This window comes from Oncorhynchus nerka, linkage group LG24 (assembly GCF_034236695.1).
Source record: "Oncorhynchus nerka isolate Pitt River linkage group LG24, Oner_Uvic_2.0, whole genome shotgun sequence".
Lineage (NCBI taxonomy): Eukaryota > Metazoa > Chordata > Actinopteri > Salmoniformes > Salmonidae > Oncorhynchus > Oncorhynchus nerka.
The window spans coordinates 82,953,509-82,979,393 of NC_088419.1; the positions used below are offsets into that span (position 1 = coordinate 82,953,509).

Genomic DNA, 25,885 nt, shown 5'->3' on the forward strand with positions numbered 1-25,885 from the left:
CTCACATTTTAGAAGCTAAAATCACATTTCATCCTATCACGAATAATTTAATATTCAAACATTTGAATTGAACAACAATTCCATGTGAATCCGATAACTCTGATGTGTAGACTTTCCACTGTAGAGTTTTGTCATCTTATCATTGATGAGAATGTCTCAGATGACAACCGAACTGACATCATATTCATTAAGTACCACCACATATGTTCTACTGGTCAGATTACCAGAATATAGTTAATTTCCCCCACCTTCTGATGTTCCCAGAATCTCTATGTTAACATTTACATTTACATTTAAGTTTGCAAATGTAACATCAGTAGGGTAGAGAGAGAGGAAAGGGGGGGTATTTATGACTGTCATAAACCCACCCCCAGGCCAACTTCATGACACCACTGACCTCAGGACCTCATGGTCCTGAATTAACTATACCCTCACTGCCCTCTCCAACCTGCTTTGGCCCACAAATGACTAGGGCCTGCCAGGCTAGGGTGACCTGCCCTGTCTCACCCACAACTCCTGGAGAGAAAAGACCTCGTCCAGCCTCTAGTTAGGTCCAATGCCAGCCAGCCAGGAGACCTGGCAGTGCCAACCAGAGTCACACCCTGATAACACACCAACCTCATACTTCACTGTAAAGAGAGTATGTGTGTTCGAGGTGAATGAGAGGTGGCTTAAGATGGATGGAGGGAAGAGACGGAGGAGGAATGAGAGGCCGAAAGAGAGCAGAAATGGCATCTATCAATCCTGCTATACAGCTTACGTGGGAAATGTAACTTTTCCAGAGAGTGTGTTTGAAAGCAGTGTAACAAAGCACTCACACTGTGTCTGAAGGCTTGTTAACGGCCAGGCTCAAACCACATCACAGGCCAAAGCTAACAGAACTCTCCTTCCCTATCAACAACCGCTAAAGATATGCCTTTCTACTTCGGAAGAAGCTAGCACCGTTCTGGCCTAATGTCCTCTCTCTTTCTGAAGCGCAACAGACTCCATCATAAAGACAGAAGAGCCAGGAGGACACAGAGAGACCGAGACACACACACAGACAGAGAGAGAGAGAGAGAGAGAGACAGAGAGAGAAACTGAGCTGCACTTCCTAACCTCCTGCCCAATGTATGACCATATTAGAGACATATTTCCCTCAGATTACACAGACCCACAAAGAATTCGAAAACAAATCCACTTTTGAAAAACTCCCATATCTATTGGGTGAAATACCACAGTGTGCCATCACAGCAGCAAGATTTGTGACCTGTTGCCACGAGAAAAGGGCAACCAGTGAAGAACACACACCATTGTAAATACAACCCATATTTATGCTTATTTATTTTATCTTGTGTCCTTTAACCATTTGTACATTGTTAAAACACTGTGTGTATATATATATATATATATATATAAATAATATGACATTTGTAATGTCTTTTTTGTTTTGAAACTTCTGTATGTGTAATGTTTACTGTTCATTTTTATTGTTTATTTCACTTTATATATTATTTACCTCACTTGCTTTGGCAATGTTAACACATGTTTCCCATGTCAATAAAGCCCCTTGAATTGAAAGACAGAGACAGAGAGAGAGATGAGTAGTGTTGTCGGGGTGGTCCTACTCCTCCAGTGTCAGTGGATGGTATGAGATCATGTCTGGCACTAGTTTCAGGGCCTTTGTGCTTTAGGACTCCCTCACGCACTGTGAGGCCAGTTATGGAGTTATGGCCACAGACGGATTACGAGAAGAGTTGATCCACCCTACAGAGGAGCATTGCTGCTTCGTAACACTTGTGCTTGCATTGCAAACACTAAACCTACTGTGACGTAGCCTGCAAGACATTCCCCATCCATAGATTAGCATAGTATATAACTTTCTCTGGCCTTGCTTGGTACAAGCATGCATATTGTAGCATTTCCTGGCCTACGATAGCCTAGCATAGCATTCCCTAGCCTACAATAGCCTAGCATAGCATTCCCTGGCCTACGATAGCCTAGCACAGCATTCCCTGGCCTACGATAGCATAGCATACCCTGGACTACGATAGCCTAACATAGCATTCCCTGGCCTACGATAGCCTAGCATAGCATTTCATGATCTGGCCCTGCTGGATGCCCTAGTTGGATTTTAGCCTAGTGCAGCCTAGCTAGCACACTGTCAAGACATGATTTGTGTTGGCTAGCGAGGGTGCTAAGGGGAAAGGAGAGGAACTGTGGTGAGCAAGGAAGGAAAACATCAGCCCAGTCTAGGCAAATAAAGGAAAAACACACACATCACTTGTAGATCTTAGACATTGCTACGAGAACATCCCAGGTCATTCCAACTATGACATCTGACCTGTTCATGATGCAGTCACTGGGTTGTGACTGCTGTTGGTGATACACAGTGAAACAGACAGTCTCAAAACACACACACTGGCAGTCATGAAATAGAGCTTCAGAGAAGCTTTATGAGTGGCGAGCCTTCGACCCCCATATGCCTCATGAAAACACAATGCCAAAAAACACATAAAACACTCAACGAACGCATACGCTCAACCTCCATCCACCCTGCCATGGTTGAGCAGAGATGGGAGAGAGGTACTCGATCAACCGAACCCAGCAAGGGGAGTGTCTGGGACGACGGCAGTCTACATCGGTCATCGAGGGATGGAGAGAGAGAGAGAGAGAGAGAGGAAGAGAAGAGAGAGAGACAGGGAACAGAGGGAGGGAGAGAGAGAGAGACAGGGAACAGAGGGAGGGAGAGAGAGAGAGAGACAGGGAACAGAGGGAGGGAGAGAGAGAGAGAGACAGGGAACAGAGGGAGGGAGCGAGAGAGAGAGACAGGGAACAGAGGGAGGGAGCGAGACAGGGAACAGAGGGAGGGAGCGAGACAGACAAACAGAGGGAGGGAGCGAGACAGGGAACAGAGGGAGGGAGAGAGAGACAGGGAACAGGGAGGGAGGGAGAGAGACAGGGAACAGAGGGAGGGAGAGAGACAGGGAACAGAGGGAGGGAGAGAGACAGGGAACAGAGGGAGGGAGAGAGACAGGGAACAGAGGGAGGGAGAGAGACAGGGAACAGAGGGAGGGAGAGAGACAGGGAACAGAGGGAGGGAGAGAGACAGGGAACAGAGGGAGGGAGAGAGAGACAGGGAACAGAGGGAGGGAGAGAGACAGGGAACAGAGGGAGGGAGAGAGACAGGGAACAGAGGGAGGGAGAGAGACAGGGAACAGAGGGAGGGAGAGAGACAGGGAACAGAGGGAGGGAGAGAGACAGGGAACAGAGGGAGGGAGAGAGACAGGGAACAGAGGGAGGGAGGGAGACAGGGAACAGAGGGAGGGAGAGAGAGAGAGAGAGAGAGACAGGGAACAGAGGGAGGGAGAGAGAGAGAGAGAGAGACAGGGAACAGAGGGAGGGAGAGAGAGAGAGAGCGAGAGAGAGAGAGGCAACAGAGGGAGGGAGAGAGAGAGATAGAAGGCCTGTGCTTCTATTCTGTTCATGCAGGAAACATGACATCTAGTCTCATGTATGAATACTCCATATGGCTGTCCCTCACACTGCAATGAACCAAAACAGCAGGATAGAGACCTCATTAACAACACACACATACTTCTCAGTCCACCTGCAATCCCACAGCTCCCCTCTCTCTCTGCTAATGTTCCTGTTGCATTACCAAGCAATCCAGATAACATGACCCAGTCCCTGGCAGACAGCACTCTGATCTTAGAGACACTGATAGCCAAACACAGCTGCTGTGTGTGTGTGAGCGTCCTCTTCCCTATCACACTCAAGGCCCCAACACTACTCTGTCTGCCAATTAGTGTGATCTTTTTTCACTCTCCTTTCTAAAAAAAGAAAAGCCACCATCCCGCCTTTCATCTGCTCAACAACCTTGTGCTGCAGCGAGACGAGGGGTCAGTTCAGACATCAGCCATGGTCACTTCCTGATTCATCTCCACAACCAGTGATCCGACGGAGAATGCAGTCCAGGGCCTCACACACACAATTAGTGAGCGAGAGAGAGAGAGAGGGGCAGAGCGAGAGAGAGAAAGAGAGGGGCAGAGCGAGAGAGAGAGAGAGCGAGAGAGAGAGGCAGAGCGAGAGCGAGAGGCAGAGAGAGAGAGAGAGGCAGAGCGAGAGAGAGAGAGAGGCAGAGCGAGAGAGAGGGAAGATGTGTTGGGGAGAGAGAGGGGAGAGAGAGAGGGAAGATGTTGGGGAGAGAGAGGGGAAGATGTTGGGGAGAGAGAGGGGAAGATGTTGGGGAGAGAGAGGGAAGATGTTGGGGAGAGAGAGGGGAAGATGTTGGGGAGAGAGAGGGGAAGATGTTGGGGAGAGAGAGGGGAAGATGTTGGGGGAGAGGGGAAGATGTTGGGGAGAGAGGGGCAGATGTTGAGAGAGAGAGAGGAAGATGTTGGGGAGAGAGAGAGAGCGAGAGAGGGGCAGAGCAGAGAGAGAGAGGAAGATGTTGGGGAGAGAGAGAGAGAGAGAGCGAGAGAGAGAGAGAGAGAGAGAGAGAGAGGATGTTGGGGAGAGAGAGGAGGAGGATGTTGGGGAGAGAGAGAGAGCGAGAGAGGGGCAGAGCGAGAGAGAGAGAGGAAGATGTTGGGGAGAGATGTTGGGGAGAGAGAGGGGAAGATGTTGGGGAGAGAGAGAGGGGCAGAGCGAGAGAAAGATGTTGGGGAGAGAGAGAGCGAGAGAGGGGCAGAGCGAGAGAGAGAGAGGGGAAGATGTTGAGGAGAGAGAGAGGGGCAGAGCGAGAGAAAGATGTTGGGGAGAGAGAGAGAGAAAGATGTTGGGGAGAGAGAGAGGGGAAGATGTTGGGGAGAGAGAGAGAGCGAGAGAGGGGCAGAGCGAGAGAGGCAGAGCGAGAGAGAGAGAGGCAGAGCGAGAGAGAGAGAGGCAGAGCGAGAGAGGCAGAGCGAGAGAGGCAGAGCGAGAGAGAGAGAGAGGGCGACAGAGGGGCAGAGCGAGAGAGAGAGAGGAAGATGTTGGGGAGAGAGAGGGGAAGATGTTGGGGAGAGAGAGAGAGGGGCAGAGCGAGAGAAAGATGTTGGGGAGAGAGAGAGAGAAAGATGTTGGGGAGAGAGAGAGAGAGAGAGAGAGAGAGAGAGAAACCAACTGAAACTGAAGACAAGCCCTCAGGCAGGAGAAAACAATATAGCCACAGAAAGACTTGTTCCTACTAGGGTTGAGCCATATTATGATGGTATCGGATATGAAAGATGAATGCCAGTAATCGTCGACGGCGATGTAAGATGATGTGAAACCTATTCAACTTGACTGGGACCACGCAGTAAAGAGCTGACCGGGCAGCTCACAGCAGAGCCATGCCTAGTAGCCTACTCCTTTGTTGTAGCCTGCATAAACCAATTCACAAAATATGTTAGAAACTATTTACAGAATGCAAGAAAACAATGTAGACAGCGGCTCATAAGATTTTCACCAAAGCAGCACAAATTGTCCAGTCAGAAAATGTCTCAATATCAGATGATCTGGGCAATACAGCCAAAACTCATTTTATTTGACTAGCCACACTTTATTTTCTCTCCATTTGATATATATATATATCTATTTATTTGACCTTTATTTAACTAGACAAGTCAGTTAAGAACAAATTCTTATTTACAATGACTGCCTAGGAACAGTGGGTTAACAGCCTTGTTCAGGGGCAGAACGGCATATTTTTACGTTGTCATCTCGGGGACTTGATCTTGCAACCTTTCAGTTACTATTCCAACGCTCTAACCGCCAGGCTACCTGCCTCTAACCGCCAGGCTACCTGCCTCTAACCGCCAGGCTACATGGCTTTCTTCCACGCTAGTTCACGATAAAACAAGTGTTTTTTTAATTACCTAAAAACGTCCTGGCCGTATGTACTTCCTACTAAGGGCTAAATAAAAAGTTAGATGCAACTGAAACAATGCTTTGTCTGGAAAGAATGTAAATATTGTTTTTGAGCTAGTGTGCATATGCCCATTCCACCTCTTCTGCCTCTCCTGCAATATTAGTAATGGAATTAAAACACTAAATAAAGCCTATCTAGAAATATACAACCACCGTCAGAACATCTTATATTGTCTACTTACATGAAATATTAGATTCCATGTAGCCCGGGGCAACAGATTGATATGACCTTACTGTGGTGGGGGATCAGGGACATTTCCTGTTGCTGGATCAGCAGGCCTGTGTATGGAAGCCGAGAGGAAGAGGCGAAGCGAGAGGTTTCACTCTCGCCAAAATCTGTCCAAAATAAGCCCAATGCGTTTCCATGGGCTTATATTAGACCTAAAGCTTGTCGCCCGCCTTTGGGACGAAGACTCCCAGCAGAGGCATGAGCATCTCCTCATTATATACAGATTTCTGGTGGCAATAATGAGGTGCAGAAGAGGTGAATTTGGCACACCTGCACAATATTTAGATTCTGTACATACGGGCATGTGACTTCATTGTCTGGAGGTACATATGGGCCGGGAAGGCAGTAATGATGATAGTTACTCAACAAAACCACATTCTTTTGGAATGTACTGAAAATACAGTATTTTGAAATGATACGCTTGAAAAGCATGGTGGATGGCATGGTGGATGGCATGGTGGATGGCTGCTTCCTGAGTTTAAAGGAGAATGTCTCCTGTAAGCCCAGATTCTGGTTCACCTACAATGTATAGAAGGTTCATAAGATTGCAAGACTGGGAAAAAATGTGAATTATTGAATAATTATCCAGTTCGTGCTCTGCAGCCGGGATCTTCATGACTTTCAATCAGCCACACGACGCACAGCCAATGAGGCGGTCTTGATCGTCGGCACACACACCTCTTCTGTGCCACAGCTCCAACTTAGAGGAACAGGTGACTAAAAGAGATTTGGCTCCAAAATATATTTTGTCACGATTCCTTTTGTCCCTCCTGTAGCATGCAAGCCAATTTTAATATCTATTGTTTATTAAAAAAACAACCAGAGTTCCTATTAAAATCAGACCAGTCAGCAGTTTATATATCAAACCCTTTCTGGGTAACAACATTTTGACTGCACTGGGACTTTAACAATGGGTTTCTCTTTTAGGCCGTCATTGTAAATAAGAAACTGTTCTTAACAAACTTGCCAAGTTAAATAACTGATAAATAAATGTAAAAGTAGCTTTATTTTTCCTCCTCTCACTTAGTCTCTCTGCTAGTGAGAGAAATCACACTTCACTGAAAGGTCCTTTTGTGATTTTCCTTTGGCTAAGAATCATGGGCTTTCACTGTGAACACCTTTCCTTAGGCCTGACACTGAAAACACACACACACACACACACACACACACACAGATAACTCAGCCACCTCCTGTGTCATAACTACCAGGGAGAGAACTCTCCTCCATTCAGATGGAAACTACAACACCAGAGAACAAGTTCCATTCCCTGGAGGCTGACGTCCTACCAATTCATCTTCATCCACAAGTTCCTGTATAAATACAGCCAACAGGCCTTTATACATTCCACTGGCAATACTCTTCAAAGAAAGGTCAAGAACAATGTCTTGATGAAAAAGGTGAGATAGTTATTTTATGAAAGCACTAGTCTATGCAACATGGCTAGTCTATCAGAGGACTTTGTTCTTCTGTGCAATGAGAAGTCTTTGTGTGACCTGGGTTAGCTTCTAGAGTGTCTGCTGTTATGAATGGCTGAGGATAGGAGTTAGACTAACTGAGCTGACCTCTAATGACCCCTGCACAGAGGGCCATGTGAGGGAGGTGGACTGATGAGGAGAACTCTTTTAGGATACGCCTTATTATTCATCCCCAGTCAAAAAGTGATGCTGGCAGCACACTGACCGCTCTGTGCCACTGGGTATTGTTGTGTGGGGGCTTTGGTTAGTCCAGCAGAGCAACCCCGGCCCAGTCCACTGCTTCGTCCCTTCCCCCCTTCATTCGTCCCCTCATTGGGAATGCCAAGCAGGAGAGAGAGGAGAAGAGGGGGCTCCCCTCATTGGGAATGCAAAGCAGGAGAGAGAGGAGAAGAGGGGGCTCCCCTCATTGGGAAAGCAAAGCAGGAGAGAGAGAAGAGGGGGCTCCCCTCATTGGGAATGCAAAGCAGGAGAGAGAGGAGAAGAGGGGGCTCCCTCATTGGGAATGCCAAGCAGGAGAGAGAGGAGAAGAGGGGGCTCCCCTCATTGGGAATGCAAAGCAGGAGAGAGAGGAGAAGAGGGGGCTCCCCTCATTGGGAATGCAAAGCAGGAGAGAGAGGAGAAGAGGGGGCTCCCCTCATTGGGAATGCAAAGCAGGAGAGAGAAGAGGGGGATGGGGAGATCTCAGAAGATAAAGTGCAGGGCTGGAGAAGTGGGAAGGGTAGCCAATGATTCCCTACTTCCCTCAGCAGTCTGCCTCTACCTCTCCTCAATGTCCCTTCCTCCTTCCTCTTTCTTCCCCGGGAGTTGAGTTCATCTTCGCCCAGTCCTTTGTGCTGAGTGTGGAGAGGCCTTGCTGTCCTGGGCAGCCCTGCAGGGATCAACACACAGGGATCCCAGACACACACAGATCCTTTTCTTCAGGTGTCTGTGTGTGTTGAACTGATTAAATAAATGCCAGCTAATCACGGCTCCTGTTTAATAATAAAGCCATTTGAGAGGAAACTAAGGGCCATTGGTCTCTCATTGAGGAACAGGGGCTTCAGACACTCAATTAACCAGTGAATAGCTAACTGGGTTTGACCATCTCTTGCTACTGGTCACACAACTTGCTGGAGACACTGGTCACCTGAAGTCCACATAACCATCTTTGATGGTACTGATTAGAGGAGGGAACTTCAAGGAAGTGAGGAGGAAAAAAGCCTTTTGCAAGACTAAGGAAAAACGGAAATATAGCCCAATGTTTTTCTATTTAGATGAGATAGGCCTAGTTGCAGAGGAATATTCCCTCCTGATTGTTAACTCCAGCATGGCATCCAAGGGGTGGCCCTAACCCTAACCCAGGGGCGGCCTTAACCCTAACCCAGGGGTGGCCCTAACTCTAACCCAGGGGCGGCCCTAACCCTAACCCAGGGGCGGCCTTAACCCAGGGGTGGCGCTAACCCTAACCCAGGGGCGGCCTTAACCCAGGGGCGGCCCTAACCCTAACCCAGGGGCGGCCCTAACCCTAACCCAGGGGCGGCCCTAACCCTAACCCAGGGGCGGCCCTAACCCTAACCCAGGGGCGGCCTTAACCCTAACCCAGGGGCGGCCTTAACCCTAACCCAGGGGCGGCCTTAACCCTAACCCAGGGGCGGCCTTAACCCTAACCCAGGGGCGGCCCTAACCCTAACCCAGGGGCGGCCTTAACCCTAACCCAGGGGTGGCCCTAACCCTAACCCAGGAGGTTCCTTACCCTAACCCAGGGGTGGCCCTAAACCTAACCCAGGGGCTGCCCTAACCCTAACCCAGGGGTAACCCTAACCCAGGGGCGGCCTTAACCCAGGGCGGCCCTAACCCTAACCAAGGGGCGGCCTTAACCCTAACCCAGGGGTAACCCTAACCCAGGGGGTTCCTTAACCCTAACCCAGGGGTGGCCCTAAACCTAACCCAGGGGCTGCCCTAACCCTAACCCAGGGGTAACCCTAACCCAGGGGCGGCCTTAACCCTAACCCAGGGGTGGCCCTAACCCAACCCAGGGGCGGCCCTAACCCTAACCCAGGGGCGGCCTTAACCCTAACCCAGGGGTGGCCCAACCCTAACCCAGGGGCTGCCTTAACCCTAACCCAGGGGTGGCCCTAACCCAGGGGCGGCCTTAACCCTAACCCAGGGGCGGCCCTAACCCAGGGGTGGCCCTAACCCTAACCCAGGGCTGCCTTAACCCTAACCCAGGGGTGGCCCTAACCCTAACCCAGGGCTGCCTTAACCCTAACCCAGGGGTGGCCCTAACCCTAACCCAGGGGCGGCCCTAACCCTAACCCAGGGGTGGCCCTAACCCTAACCCAGGGGCTGCCCTAACCCTAACCCAGGGGCAGCCCTAACCCAGGGGCAGCCCTAACCCTAACCCAGGGGCGGCCCTAACCCTAACCCAGGGGCAGCCCTAACCCTAACCCAGGCAAGGGGGAGGTGGTGGGGTGTGGTGCAGAACAGGGTGAGGTGGTGGGGTGTGGTGCAGGCCAGGGGGAGGTGGTGGGGTGTGGTGCAGGCCAGGGGGAGGTGGTGGGGTGCAGGCAAGGGGGAGGTGGTGGGGTGTGGTGCAGAACAGGGGGAGGTGGTGCAGGCCAGGGGGAGGTGGGTAAGGTCACTAAAAAGGGGCTAAAACAAGAGGGCTTGAGTACATTATTGCCTGGAGCAAGGCCAGGAAAACACAAGCAGCCCACATCTAATGGATATGGATATGTGGCCGTGGATAGATTCCTTCAGCATTGGAAGAGAGGGAGCATACTGCTCCAGAGCTGAGCTCGGCAAGCGGTACTGGAGCGCCAAGTCTAGGACCAAAAGGCTCCTTAACAGCTTCTACCCCCAAGCCATAAGACTGCTGAACAATTAATCAAATGGCCACCCGGACTATTTACATTGACACCCCCCCACCTTTGTTTTTACAAGTGATGCACCGATATGACATTTTTGACAGATACCCAATATTTTCCATGCCAAAAAAAACGATACAGATAACCGATACTTAAAATTTGACAGGCCTTTTAAGCATTCTAGTACAGTTAAATAGTTAACACACACGGGCACAGTCTAAGGCACTGCAGCTCAGTGCAAGAGTTGTCATTACAGTCCCTGGTTCGAATCCAGGCTGTATCACATCTGGCCGTGAGTGGGAGTCCCATAGGGCGGCGCACAATTGGCCCAGCGTCGTCAGGGACATTGTAAATAAGAATTTGTTCTTAACAGTCACGACTTCCGCCAAAGTCGGTCCCTCTCCTCTTTTGGGCGGCGTTCGGTGGTCGACGTCACCGGCCTTCGAGCCATCGCCGATCCACTTTTCATTTTCCATTTGTTTTGTCTTTGTTTTAGACACCTGGTTTCAATTCCCCAATTACACGTTCATTATTTAACCCTCTGTTTTCCCCATGGTTTTTGTGTGTGATTGTTTTATGTATGTTCGGTTCGTTATTGTGGGCTCGGTATTACGACATGTTATTGGAAATTTTGAGTAAAGTTACTTGTGTTACTCATCTCTGCTGTCCTGCGCCTGACTCCTCTGCACCAGCTACACCCAGACCACTACATTAACTGTCTTGCCTAGTTAAATTAAGGTCACACACACCAAAAATGTATTTTGTTGGCATTGACGCATGTCCCCATTATCAGTAAGACATAATCAAAACCTATTTCTTTCACTTACTTGCTGTGCTGTTTCGTTGTTCATTTGTTCAGTCGTTTCATTCTCAACCAGGATTTCTTTGGAACGCCGTCTGGGTCTTTGCGTGTCAAAAAAGATACACACCAAATAACACTATTTGACGTGTCAAATAAGCTTGTTGACCAATCAAGACCTGAATATGACTGCACATCACATAATAATTGAACGCGTTCATACAATTTTTCTGTAGTTATTACACATTGATTACACTATCACTCGTATTTCATGTCACAACGATTCATCGATACGTATGCTATGATGCTGGTAAAGTTGTATCAAGCACCTAGCGCTGGTCATAAAAAAAAAATCTAGCGAGCTTATGGATGCAAACAATGATCTTCCTCAAAAACAACATAATCAAGGTGTCATCATCTAAAATAACCTTAATTTATATTAAAACAGTTATTTGATTAATGGTGGTCGGATCCATCTATGTGAAGCTAGCCACAATAGTGGACTGTCATACTTTTATTTTAATTTAAATTTATTTTTTACCCCTTTTCTCCTTAATTTCATGGTATCAAATTGTTTTAGTAGCTACAATCTTGTCTCATCGCTACAACTCCCGTACCGTCTCGGGAGAGACGAAGGTTGAAAGTCATGAGTCCTCCGATACACAACCAAAACAAGCTGCACTGCTTCTTAACACAGCACGCATCCAACCCGGAAGCCAGCCTCACCAATGTGTTGGAGGAAACACTGTGCACCTGGCAACCTTGGTTAGTGTGCACTGCTCCCGGCCCGCCACAGGAGTCGCTGGTGCGCGATGAGACAAGGATATCCCTACCGGCCAAACCCTCCCTAACCCGGACGACGCTAGGCCAATTATGCGTCGCCCCACGGACCTCCCGGTCGCGGCCAGTTACGACAGAGCCTGGGCGGGAACCCAGAGTCTCTGATGGCACAACTGGCGCTGCAGTACAGCGCCCTTAACCACTGCGCCACCCAGGTGGCCTCATACTTTTATTTTGAAGGCAAACTGCAAATTCCACCATTGTGCCTAATCCTTATTGTGGCAAGCATCACAACACATAACCCGGTCCGGTCGAGCCTCACTAGCCAGATTAAGCTAGCTGGCTGCTTATAAGGTTAGCTTTGGGAAACAGTGTTAAGTAGCTGGCTAGCTATTTATTTTCATGAACTCAAGTTCAATTTCAATAGGCAACCAACAAGTGGCAACCTAGCTAATACTTACAAGGATTCCTAAATCATTGCAAAGAATAACGAAAATGACTGCAGTTTCTACTAGTCATTGTTTTCAGGCCAGTTGTATTGGTGCTAGCAAGGTACCAAGCTAAAGCTAGCTACCACAGAAGTTGGTCAAAAAAATGATGCTTTATTACCGTTTGTGGCAGGTGTTTGCAGACTTTTTTTGTACAGCTTTGACAGTGCTACTGTATCTTTTTTGACACACAAACACCCAAACAGAGTTCCATAGTATGCATGTCGTGAAGTTAATAGAAGTGACGCTATTACTGTGTAACTCCGCTAGGGCAACATGGATTCCATTATCGTGGCTTTAATGGATTTGGCCTTTTGCGTTGTCTCGCTGAAATGTTCTTACTCTTTCAAAAGACTCGACTTGTTGACTGCTCGATCTACACAGCAGACATTGTGGGCTAGGTTATGAACTCTGTGTTGCACGTGTAGTGCAACATTTTACGTGGCATCATTATGTCATGTACCTACGTTATATAGGTATGCAATGTAGCTTTGACATCTGTTTTTAACATTTGGCATTTTTTTATCTAATATCGTCCGATTCCGATATGTTCACCGATATATCATGCATCCCTAGTTTTTACACTGCTGCTACTCGCTGTTTATTATCTATACATAGTCACTTTATCCCTACCTACATGTACAAATTACCTCAATTAACCTGTACCTCCACACATTGACTCAGTACCCGTACCCCCTGTATATAGGCTCATTATTGTTATGTCATTTCTGTGTTACTTTTTAATCTTATTGTGGGGTTTTTTAAACTTTATTTAGTAAATATTTTCTTAACTTTATTTATTGAACTGTATTGATGGTTAAAGGGTTGTAAGTAAGCATTTCACGGTAATATATTCAGTGATTTGATTTATTTCACTCGATTTTTATGGACAAGCCCAACATTTTTACACACATCTTAAAGTGTTCCAATAAGCAAACGAGGTTGCTTCCTGGTCCTAAAACCGACAGGGTAATTTCACTTCATTATGAATAGAGATAAAAACAAATCTAAAGAAACTTTGTGGAATTGCGAAGTAAACTGCCTAAAAAATGTTAATAGGCGTGTGCATCAACTCAAACAATCAAAATAGAATTTGATGGAAGACCAACTTCTGTACAATGACAGAGAGCACATCTGAAGAGGCAGATCATGAGTTCAGAACACAAAGCACAGAGTAATGGGATGCATGTGTGGTTAACTCTGAGAATACCTCAACATCTTTACTCCTAGACTCCTGGAACACCACATCATGTTCTAGAACCATTCCGGAACAGAAAAAAGAACACGACTTTAAAGAGGCCAGGTCAGTGGGAGTTCAGGCCTCAGAACAAAAGAGTAGCAGCTCCTCATGTCAGAGAAACATGTGCTGGTGAGTGGTGGGAGAGAGTAGGCCTATAGCCAGGGGGCCAGGAGGGGGTTGATTTTTGATAACTTCGCTCAGAGGCCCACCACAGAGACCCAGCCACTCCAGAGAGCCCCTTTCCCCAGCCTCATCCCACCAGCAAGGCTAAGTGTGATGGATGGAGGTCTAGGGATGTTAACCGTCTGGCTGATTTCATAGAGATTTTCTTAATAGGGCTCCTCACCGTGAGAGATGGGTCCCACCTAGACACTGTCTGTGAAGAGACCAGAACCAAGGAGACACATTCGCCACAGGACCAGGCTACCGTTATGAGCTGCCGTTTTGGGGGGGAATTTTCTACATCATCTACTACATTGCAATTTTGAAAAGAAATATGTCATAATTGGAAGCAATGTGTGTTTTTTCCTCAATAGAACATGTACATGTTATTAGGTTGTCCTAATAACTAGCAAAACACCAGGGCATCACATGTAAGCTAGATCTAGCACTGGCTGTGGGTCTGCTGGGTATTACAAGAGCACCATAGCCAATGCAGCACAGGCACTTTGAAGCTGCTCTGCAGAGGAACATCAGGAATTCAGATTGTATTATCTTCTCTTATAGGCTGCATTTTGACCACTAAGATAGGTGAAAAGAAAAGAGAGATGTGTGAAGAGAGGTGTAACCGAGCTTGTGTAGTCAGAAGTAAAACCAGGACAAGAAAGAGCAGCCAGGGAGAAGGACAGTCTCATACCCTCTCAACAACTGTTGGACTTGGACAGGACCCAACCCTAAAGATCAGGACCTAAAGATTCTTTCCTGGGGGGTACTTCACAGGTTCCGCACCCCCCACACATTTTTTTTAACCATAATTATTAAGTTAGGAGGCCTGGACAGGATTCTGGATGAGCAAACCTTTGAAGGTTGTTCTAAAAATGCTTTCCGGGCAGAGCTCTACAGTGCTACCATTTTGGTCACATATGCTCCTAAATATTTTACTGTGCTAAATGGAAGGTTTTCTAAAATGCTTTCGGGACCACAGTGCTACCATTTTGGTCACATATGCTCCTAAATATTTTACTGTAAAAATATATAAAAAATATATATATATATATATATATTTTGTAATTGCTGGCAATTCTTCTCATTAATACCTAGAATATTTGAAATATCTTAATGTGCTCCTACATTTTTCCACTTAGGAGCAGATGTAAGAAATGTCAGCGTAGAGGCCTGCAGCGGTAGGCCTGCTCATTCAGCACCAAAGCTCATCTCCTCTCCACAGAAGCACTTGATTATCCACGCATTACGTTACAAACGCGATTGAGAACATAGGGTTTGTCTGTGTAACCAGGCTCCCTTGATAATTGAATAAGTCACTGACAGAGTGTATCAATTTAACCCACTGACTCAAGAGACCATGACAGGGCAGTGGCACACATCATATTACAAATAAAACCAGATTTACACTTATTTACATGGGCAGAGGACAGACAATGTGAGGTTTGGTTGATTATAGAAAGATGAAAATGTAATCCCGGCAAGAAACGATATCATGCAAACAGGAATTATGACAAATGTATCTGTCTCTTTAAATTCATTGTGTATTACTTCCTCCTGTATAATTCACTGTGTACTCAGGATTGGGTCAGAGCACATCAGTATAATCCCAGTATGGACACATTCCCAGCCTAGTCTAGCTTTAGTAGTAGAGACCGTTCTTTTGTCTTCATATTATTAGTATTATTTTTGTAGTCATTTAGCAGACATTGTTCCTGTAAGTTGCTCTGGATAAGAGTAACTTACAGGAACAATTAGGGTTAAGTGCCTTGCTCAAGGGCACAGACAGATAGGTTTCTGGCCCAATGCTCTCAACCGCTAGGCTACTTCCATGGAGCAACAGGCCCTGCCTAGCACACATACCAGTGTTAGGGCAGGGAGAGCAGCTGCCATAGCCACATCTCTACACTTATTTACATGGGCAGGTGACTGTTTAATCTGGATACAGTACGCCTAACTTTGTGGTCAAAGAGGTCTGACCAAGCGTATAGCTTCATATCAATGCAATGCCTGAATTAAACCAGCTAAAAGCCCAGCTACATTTTCACAGCTTGTAAAATAACATGACAATCAACCTAGAATGTTGCAGTTTTAAAGGAAAAATATGTTGTTTTTTTGTTGCCACGAATGATTTTGTAAGATGAATCAGAAACCAACCGAAACCTCAGACTCAAACCAGAAGACTGATAAATATGGGCATTCATTAAATTACACTCAGAGTACACCCCAGCCAAGGCATGAATACTCGAAGAAATCAATGGCCAAAATAAGGTGGATAATAGTATCATGAGGTCAACACCGAGAGAGAGAAACTGAAAGGAAGAGAAAGAGAGACCAAGAAAGAGCAAAGATGGGTGAAATCAAATCAAGCTTTATTTATAACGCACATTTCAGACATGGAATGCAACGCCCTTCACAGGAAAAAAAAATCTAATTTTAGTTTTATTTTACCTTTATTTAACTAGGCAAGTCAGTTAAGAACAAATTCTTATTTTCAATGATGGCCTAGGAACAGTGGGTTAACTGCCTGTTCAGGGGCAGAACAACAGATTTGTACCTTGTCAGCTCGGGGATTTGAACTTGCAACCTTCTGGTTGCTAGTCCAACACTCTAACCACTAGGCTACCCTGCCGCCCCATGGACACATTGGGCGGCAACGTTCTTCACAAGGAAAAAAAAAGATCCCAACGTCCTTCACAAGGAAAAAAAAAAGATCCCAACGTTCTTCACAAGGAAAAAAAAAAAGATCCCAACGTTCTTCAAAGGAAAAAAAAAAAGATCCCAACGTTCTTCACAAGGAAAAAAAAGATCCCAACGTTCTTCACAAGGAAAAAAAAAAAAGATCCCAACGTTCTTCACAAGGAAAAAAAAAAAGATCCCAACGTTCTTCACAAGGAAAAAAAAAAAGATCCCAACGTTCTTCACAAGAAAAAAAAAAGATCCCAACGTTCTTCACAAGGAAAAAAAAAGATCCCAACGTTCTTCACAAGGAAAAAAAAAAGATCCCAACGTTCTTCACAAGGAAGGAAAAAAAAGATCCCAAAAAAAAAAGATCCCAACGTTCTTCACAAGGAAAAAAAAGATCCCAACGATCCCAACGTTCTTCACAAGGAAAAAAAAAAGATCCTTCAAAGGAAAAAAAAAAGATCCCAACGTTCTTCACAAGGAAAAAAAAGATCCCAACGTTCTTCACAAGGAAAAAAGATCCCAACGTCCTTCACAAGGAAAAAAAAACAAGAAAAAAAAAGATCCCAACGTCCTTCACAAGGAAAAAAAAAGATCCCAAAGGAAAAAAAAAAAAAGACCCCAACGTTCTTCACAAGGAAAAAATATCCCAAAGAAAAAAAGATCCCAACGTTCTTCACAAGGAAAAAAAAAAGATCCCAACGTTCTTCACAAGGAAAAAAAGATCCCAACGTTCTTCACAAGGAAAAAAAAAAGATCCCAACGTTCTTCACAAGGAAAAAAAAAAGATCCCAACGTTCTTCACAAGGAAAACAAAAAGATCCCAACGTTCTTCACAAGGAAAACAAAAAGACCCCAATGTTCTTCACAGGAAAAAAAAGACCCCAATGTTCTTCACAGGAAATGAAAAGAGAAAGGAAACAAAGAAGGCCCCGGGGATCACAGCAGGTCTGAAAGTCAGGTCACAGTGGTAGGATGAAGGGTAGTGGGAAGATGAAACACCATTTGGACTGGGCCCCCTACAGATCATCACTGTGAGCCCTGCCTCTGAAGTGTGAAGCAACCCCCTTCCACCATCACTGCACTGTTCGCCATTTGTTGGCCATGGCCAGACCCCCCTTTAAACTAGCACGACAAAACAGTGTTCCGAAAATCAACCAGGACAATTAAAATATGATAATTGTGTGCATTTAGCGGTTTTCTACAATGTACCCACAAAGACAACAAAATGTCACCGAAAAAGGAAGGCACTAATTCTGTAATCAATCATTTAAAATGTTCAGCTATTAGAAACAACCGAGATCATTTTGTACTATCCACATCGCACTAAGCCAAATTGTAAAATCATGGCAGATTTCTGTTTGTCAAAATAACAGCAAATAATTTCACCTAGAATAGGAGCAGTGGTGTGGTGAGAGGAGAGGAATGAAGTACGTTTAGTTCTCCCCTCCCCATTCACACACCAATTGTGGTAATTCATAAATATAACAGAAATCTGACACTATAAACGTTATAAATGTGACACCATAAAGCCTATATAAAAGGTCCTGAGAAAATAACGCTGAAATGCTGCAGGTAAAGTGTTATCAGAATAATTTATCCTTCTAACATCCTTCCTCTAGGACTTCTAGGTGATGCAGTTCCTGATAAAGTGTGACAACACACCATCTCAAGGTGCTGTTAAAATATTCTAACCTGCTACGAAAAAGTAACTTCGGTATCGAAGTGCCTTAAATTGTGTTTCCCTTGTCACACTGCAACATTTTGTCATCCGCATACGACTTCAAAGAGCGCCTTTCAAGAATGGCAAATATATAACGTGAATAGCTACAAAGAACGTGGTGGTTGTAATTGATGTAGCTAGTTTAATAGAACATTTGTTACATTTCTGACCACAAAGTTACACTAGTACAGAACTGCAACAATGTGGCATAATTAGTAGCTGTAGCTAGTGATTGTAGATTGCAACATAACCAATTCATGATACAAGTCAATGCGCAAGTAGATAATACGTCAAAAATAATAATTGTGTCGAATGTTAAAATCGAAACAGAACATTTGAACAGTTTTGTTACCTGCATGTTGAAGACTCCAAGCTCCTGCGAGGACAGTTTTTTCATTTGTACGGCTAAAACTTGTGCCTCCTCCAAGATCGAGAACTCCGTTTCGGCACCACAAACCCCACAACATAGAAGCGACATGACTGCCATACAGCTCCAAGAAACCGCCATGAAGTCATACCAGGGGAGTCTCGACTGCTTACTCCAATTCGTGTATGGAATTTGTGTTAAAATCACGGATCCTTCTCCCCCTACCCGCCTCGCCATGGTGGCTGGGGTAGTTGAATAGTAAACAGGGAATTCGCTTTGCAGCCCTTGGGGGAAAACTTCAAGGGAACAACTTCGCAACGTCGTCGCTAAACCTGGACCTCCTTTCAAGACAAACTCCCTCGATATTAAACGGAGACATCAATGCATATTCGGGAATCATTGAAGGCAGGAAAATAAAATCCGTGAAAGCACCTATAGCTGTTTTTTTATCCTGCTCACCCCGCACCAACTCCAGCAAAGTGTGAGCCGGAGAATCACAATGGGGGTGAAAGTAGGAGGAGCGGGAGAAAAACCACGGCATGGAGCTTGAGGTGGGAATGGATTGGGATTTTATTTGGAGAACAATCTTACATTACAACAAGTGGATGCTGCTGAGGGTAGGACGGCTCATAATAATGCCTGTAATGGAGTCAATGGAATGGTATCAAACAAGTGGTTTCCATGTGGTTGATGCCATTCCATTGACTTCATTCCAGCCATTATTATGAGCCGTCCTCCCCCAAGCAGTCTCCACTGATAACAACTAGGCTACTGTAAAACAATATGCTCAACAGATGCTCTGTAAATAGTTACTATAGGCTACAGCTAAAGCAACATATGCCTAGTATTTTATATAGTCATGAAATACTGGGGATTGCAGTTTTTATTACATTTCATCAAGCAAATAGAAATCACATAATGTAAAGCACTTTCTTTCAACAATGGTGATAATGAAAAATCACATTTAGCTTTAAAACATAGGCCAAGTGGTTATCCTAGCCATATGCTACAACAGCACCATCCACAACTGCAGGGCTCTCCAGAGGGCGCCCTTACAAAAAAAGATTGCCGTTTTGAAACTGCAGCCGACTGTGGTATTTTGGACACAGTAATTACAGTATAACTGCAGGTACACTGCAAAATTACTGCAGTAAATCTCTAATTGCAGTTATACTTCAGTGTACTGTAGTTATACTGCCCTCTGACTGCTATCTTTTTTTGTAAGGGTGGTGCGGTCAGCCCAACGCATCACCAGGGGCACACTGCTTGCCCTCCAGGACATCTACAGCAAGTGTGAGTGTTAGTTCACAAAAGGCTTTTTTTTGGGGGGGGGGGGGGTGATGTTGCATTATTAAAGATACTCTTTGAAGAGGTAGGGTTTCAGATGTTTTCGGGAGATGGGTAGGGACTCTGCTGTCCTAGCTTTAGGGGGGTACCAGGACAGAGAAGATGGGTAGGAGGGTCTAGAGACCAGAGGTGTAGGACCTGCGCCACTTCCTGTGTGAAGAAAGGTCGTACTCCACTGATGTTGTAGAGCATGAACCTGCAGGAGCGAGGCACTGCTTTGATGTTTGCAGAGAATGGCAGGGTGTTGTCCAGGGTCATGCCAAGGTTATTTGCACTCTGGGAAGGGAACACTGTGGACTTATCAACCGTGATGGAGAGGTCTAGAAGCAGACAGGCCTTCCCCGGCAGGCAGAGCAGCTCCGTCTTGTTGAGGTTGAGCTTGAAGTGGTGGGCAGACATCCAAGCTGAGATATCTGCCAGGCAGGCAGAGATGCGTGTCGCCACCTGGGTGTCAGAGGGGGGGGGAAGGAGAAAAGTAGTTGAGTGTCATCTGCATAGCAATGATAGGAAAGACCATGTGAGGATATGACGGTGCTGAGTGACTTTGTGTATAGACAGAAGAAGAGAGGGCCTAGAACTGAGCCCCGGGGGACACCAGTAGTGAGAGTACAGGGTACAAACACAGATCCTCCACATCACCTGGTAGGAGCAACGTGCCTGAGCCACCCAGCCCTGAGAGGGTGGAGAGGAGGATCTGAAGGTTCATTGTGTGGAAGACAGCGGATAGATCTAGGAAGATGAGAACAGAGGAGAGAGAGTCAGCTTTGGCAGTGTGGAGATACTCTGTGACAGAGGAGAGCAGTCTCAGTTGAGTGACCCTTCTTGAAGCCTGACTGGTTAGGGTGAAGAAGATCATTCTGAGAGAGTTGGTCAGAGACAGCACGCTCAAGTGTTATGGAACTAAAATTTTTAAAAGTCTGTTGTTTTTTACATCAGAGGGGTACTGTTGGAGCTAGAAACACATGCATTTTGCTGCACCTGTGATGCGATCTTTAAATCTGTATATGCAACCAATATAATTTGATTGGATTTTCTCACTTGTGAAATGGAAACTAACCAATAAAACCTGGACCAGAGTCTCCAATAGAAAGACTGTCTCCAGTCAAGTCCAAAAGACATTTGATTTATCACATGTCCCAAATACAACTGGTGTAGACTTTACAGTGAAATGTTTGCTTACCAACTTTTCCAAACTTTTTTTTAATAACAAATAAAATAGTAACTAACAGTAGAGGAATAAAATATAATATAGAAGAATGGAGCTATATACTGTGAGTACCAGTACCAGATCAATGTGCAGAGGTATGAGGTACTTGAGGTAGATATGTACATAAAGGCAGTGTAAAGTGACTAGGCATTCGGATAGATAACAATTACAGTCAAATAAATAACAGTGTAGCAACAACAAATGATGAGTGTAAAAGTGTGTGTGTGTATGTATGTTTGTGTCAGTATGCATGCATGTGTGTGTGCGTATGTAGTGTTTGAATGTGTGAAAGATTTGTGTGGGAGTGACAGTGTAGTGTGTGTTAGTGAGTGTGTATATAGTTGAAGTCAGAAGTTTACATACACCTTAGCCAAATACATTTCAACTCAGTTCTTCACAATTCCTGACATTTAATCCTAGTAAAAATTCCCTGTATTTGGTCAATTAGGATCACCACTTTATTTTAAGAATGCGAAATGTCAGAATAATAGTAGAGAGAATTATTTAATTCAGCTTTTATTTATTTCATCACATTCCCAGTGGGTCGGAAGTTTACATACACTCAATTAGTATTTGGTAGCATTGCCTTTAAATTATTTAACCTGGGTCAAACGTTTCGGTTAGCCTTCCACAAGCTTCCCACAATAACAAGGATGAATTTTGGCCCATTCCTCCTGACAGAGCTGGTGTAACTGAGTCAGATTTGTAGGCCTCCTTGCTCGCACACGCTTCTTCAGTTCTGTCCACAAATTTTCTATAGGTTTGAGGTCAGTGCTTTGTGAAGGCCACTCCAATAACTTGACTTTATTGTCCATAAGCCATTTTGCCACAACTTTGGAAGTATGCTTGTGATCATTGTCCATTTGGAAAACCCATTTGTTACCAAGCTTTAACTTCCTGACTGATGTCTTGAGATGTTGCTTCAATATATCCACATAATCTTCCTGCCTCAGGATGCCATCTATTTTGTGAAGTGCACCAGTCCCTCCTGCAGCAAAGCACCCCCACAACATGATGCTGCCACCCCCATGCTTCACGGTTGGGATGGTGTTCTTCCGCTTGCAAGCCTTCCCCTTTTTCCTCCAAACATAACGATGGTCATTATGGCCAAACAGTTCTATTTTTGTTTCATCAGACCAGAGGACATTTCTCCAAAAACTACGATCTTTGTCCCCGTGTGAAGTTGCAAACCGTAGTCTGGCTTTTTCATGGCGGTTTTGGAGCAGTGGCTTCTTCCTTGCTGAGCGGCCTTTCAGGTTATGTCCATATAGGACTTGTTTTACTGTGGATATAGATACGTTTTTACCTGTTTCCTCCAGCATCTTCATAAGGTCCTTTGCTGTTGTTATGGGGTTGATTTGCACTTTTCGCACGAAAGTACATTCATCTCTAGGAGACAGAACGTGTCTCCTTCCTGAGCGGTATGACGGCTGCGTGGTCCCATGGTGTTTATACTTGCGTACTATTGTTTGTACAGATGAACGTGGTACCTTCAGGCATTTGGAAATTGCCCCCAAGGATGAACCAGACAGGTCTACAAAAAGCAAAGAGGCACTGAGTTTGAAGGTAGGCCTTGAAATACATCCACAGGTACACCTCCAATTGACTCAAATCATGTCAATTAGCCTATCAGAAGCTTCTAAAGCCAAGACATAATTTTCTGGAATTTTCCAAGCTGTTTAAAGGCACAGTCAACTTAGTGTATGTAAACTTCTGACCCACTGGAATTGTGATACAGTGAATTACAGTGAAATAATCTGTCTGTAAACAATTGTTGGAAAATTACTTGTGTCATGCACAAAGTAGATGTCCTAACCGACTTGCCAAAACTATAGTTTGTTAACAAAAACATTTGAGGAGTAGTTGAAAAACTAGTTTTAATGATTCCAACCTAAGTGTATGTAAACTTCCGACTTCAACTGTATATAGTCTAGTTAGTGTGCGTAGGGTCAGTGCAAGATAGAGTCAGTACAGATAGTTTGAGTACCATTAATTGACTATTTAGCAGTCTGGCTATTCAGAAGTCTTATGGCTTGGGGTAGAAGCTGTCTCAGAGCCTGTTGGTCCGAGAGCCGATACTCTGGTACAGTTTGCCGGACGGTAGCAGAGTGAACAGTCTTTGGCAATTTTTCAGGCCATTCTCAATTACAGAGGACCTGGATGGCAGTGATGTGGGCATGCTCTCCCCTCTTTCTCCTGTAGTCCACAATCAGCTCTTTGGTCTTACTGATGTTGAGGGAGAGGTTGTGGTCCTGGCTCCACACTGCTTAGTCTCTGACCTCCTCCCTGTAGGATGACTCACTGACGTCGGCGATCAGACCTACCACCATCATGTCGTCAGCAAACTTGATGATGGTGTTGGAGTCGTGTGCGGCCACTCAGTCGTGGGTGAACATGGAGTACAGGAGGGGACTAAGCACCCCTGAGGGGACCCTGTGTTGAGGCTCAGCGTGGCGGAGGCGTTGTTGCCTACCCTCACCACCTGATGCCGACCCGCCAGGAAGTCTAGGATCCAGTTGCAGAGGGAGGTGTTCAGTCCTAGGGTACATAGTGTGGTGATGAGCTTGGAGGGAACTATGGTGTTGAATGTTGAGCTGTCGTCTATGAACAGTATTCTCACAGATTTATTTCCCCTCTTGTCCAGTTGGGAGAGGGCAGTGTGAAGTGCACTGAGATTGCGTCATCTGTGTATCTGTTGGGGCGGTATGTGAATTGGAGTGGGTCTAGGGTGTCTGGGATGATGGTGTTGATGTGTGTCATGACCAGCCTTTCAATGCACTTCATAATTACAGATGTGAGTGCTACAGGGCGATAGTAATTTAGGCAGGTTACCGTGGAGCTCTCGGGAACAGGGATAATGGTGGCCAGCTTGAAACATGTTGGGATTACAGCCTTGGACAAGGAGAGATTTCAAATGATACGCAGCATGAATGGGACATAGGTTTGTATACTTGGCCTGAGAACCTGTCAGAACCTGTCAGATTTGATCATAGTCGTGAGATGCTTTCAGACACTTCCAAACAGAAGGATGTTTGCAGAAGAAGGGGCAAATATATGCAAAGTGCTTAGTAGCACATTCTGTATTGCGTTGGAAACAGGCATTTCAATTTCCATTCCACAGTGAATCAAACAATGTCAAAATATCTGTCAATTTGAACAAAACCAGTACAGGAAAACGCATCTCCTCTCATCCCCTCCCCTCCTCTCTTCGTGTGTCAAGGCCACAGTGAGGCAGAGGTGACCTCATCTGAGCTCAAATGTCAGGAAAAGGTGCTGATGAGTGGAGAGGATTAGAACATAGAAACAGACAGCGCTCTGCTTCACACCTGGAGAGAGCACTACAGCTGCCTTCTCAATATGTGTGTGTGTGTTTGAGTGTGTGTGTACGTATGGGCACGACTGTGTGTGTGTGTGTATCTGTGTCCTGGTTACAGTGTTATGTGTGAGTGTGTGAAGGAGGGGAGCGAGCCGGCTGAACACTCATTGTAGATTTCCTGCAGTGTCACGCCACCCAAGCTGTGTGAGCATGAGCCTTGTCAGTAAGAGCCAGGCAGGTTGTCACACCCAAAGGCAACACAACAGTGGAAACAGATCATATCTTATGTGGAAAAACTGCCCAGCCAGTCAGTAGCTTTGGGAAACAACAGCAGGAGTGTGTGTATTGGTTGGACTCCTTGACTTGTGCATCGTTCTGGTTGTTGGCGACGGAAAATAACACTACCACAATATAGCTGACTTCACCCAAAAAAGGTTTCCTGTCAACAAAAAGCATATGTATCTATAATCTCTAGAAACTCTACTTACCAGATATAAAGCGAAATGTGTCCCTCACCATCAAATATACGTCAGAATCCAACTTTTTCCCAAACCATGTTCCTGCTGTGTAAACAGTGGGAGATTTCGAGGTAGGAAGTATCGCGGGAAGTGTGTGGTCTAATGGCAGCCCGCTGTCTAACTTGGCAGGAATATGGTGAGAGAGGAGGGAGAGAGGAGAGAGAGAGGTCTTGGCAGGAATATGGTGAGAGAGGAGGGAGAGAGAGAGGTCTTGGCAGGAATATGGTGAGAGAGGAGAGAGAGAGGTCTTGGCAGGAATATGGTGAGAGAGGAGGGAGAGAGAGAGGTCTTGGCAGGAATATGGTGAGAGAGGAGGGAGAGAGAGGTCTTGGCAGGAATATGGTGAGAGAGAGAGAGGTCTTGGCAGGAATATGGTGAGAGAGGAGGGAGAGAGAGAGGTCTTGGCAGGAATATGGTGAGAGAGAGAGGTCTTGGCAGGAATATGGTGAGAGAGGAGGGAGAGAGAGGTCTTGGCAGGAATATGGTGAGAGAGAGAGAGAGGTCTTGGTAGGAATATGGTGAGAGAGGAGGGAGAGAGAGAGGGTCTTGGCAGGAATATGGTGAGAGAGAGAGAGGTCTTGGCAGGAATATGGTGAGAGAGGAGGGAGAGAGGAGAGAGAGGTCTTGGCAGGAATATGGTGAGAGAGGAGGGAGAGAGGAGAGAGAGAGGTCTTGGCAGGAATATGGTGAAAGAGAGGGAGAGAGAGAGGTCTTGGCAGGAATATGGTGAGAGAAAGAGAGGTCTTGGCAGGAATATGGTGAGAGAGGAGGGAGAGAGAGAGGTCTTGGCAGGAATATGGTGAGAGAGGAGGGAGAGAGGGGAGAGAGGGTC

The 25,885-nt window shown here is 45.8% G+C and overlaps 1 protein-coding gene across 2 annotated transcripts in view; it reads right to left on the bottom strand.

The window, feature by feature from the left end:
* The window catches only part of cachd1 (cache domain containing 1), a 149,500-nt gene extending 130,343 nt beyond the window's left edge, over positions 1-19,157 (bottom strand). The window contains exon 1 of one of the 2 annotated variants that reach the window (XM_065009215.1): positions 18,651-19,157. In XM_065009215.1, coding sequence (XP_064865287.1) covers positions 18,651-18,902 — 252 coding nt within the window. In that variant the 5' untranslated portion in view covers positions 18,903-19,157. The remainder of the gene's footprint in view (positions 1-18,650) is intronic. The other variant, XM_065009216.1, reaches the window with a different exon arrangement.
* Between the last annotated feature and the right edge of the window lie 6,728 nt (positions 19,158-25,885).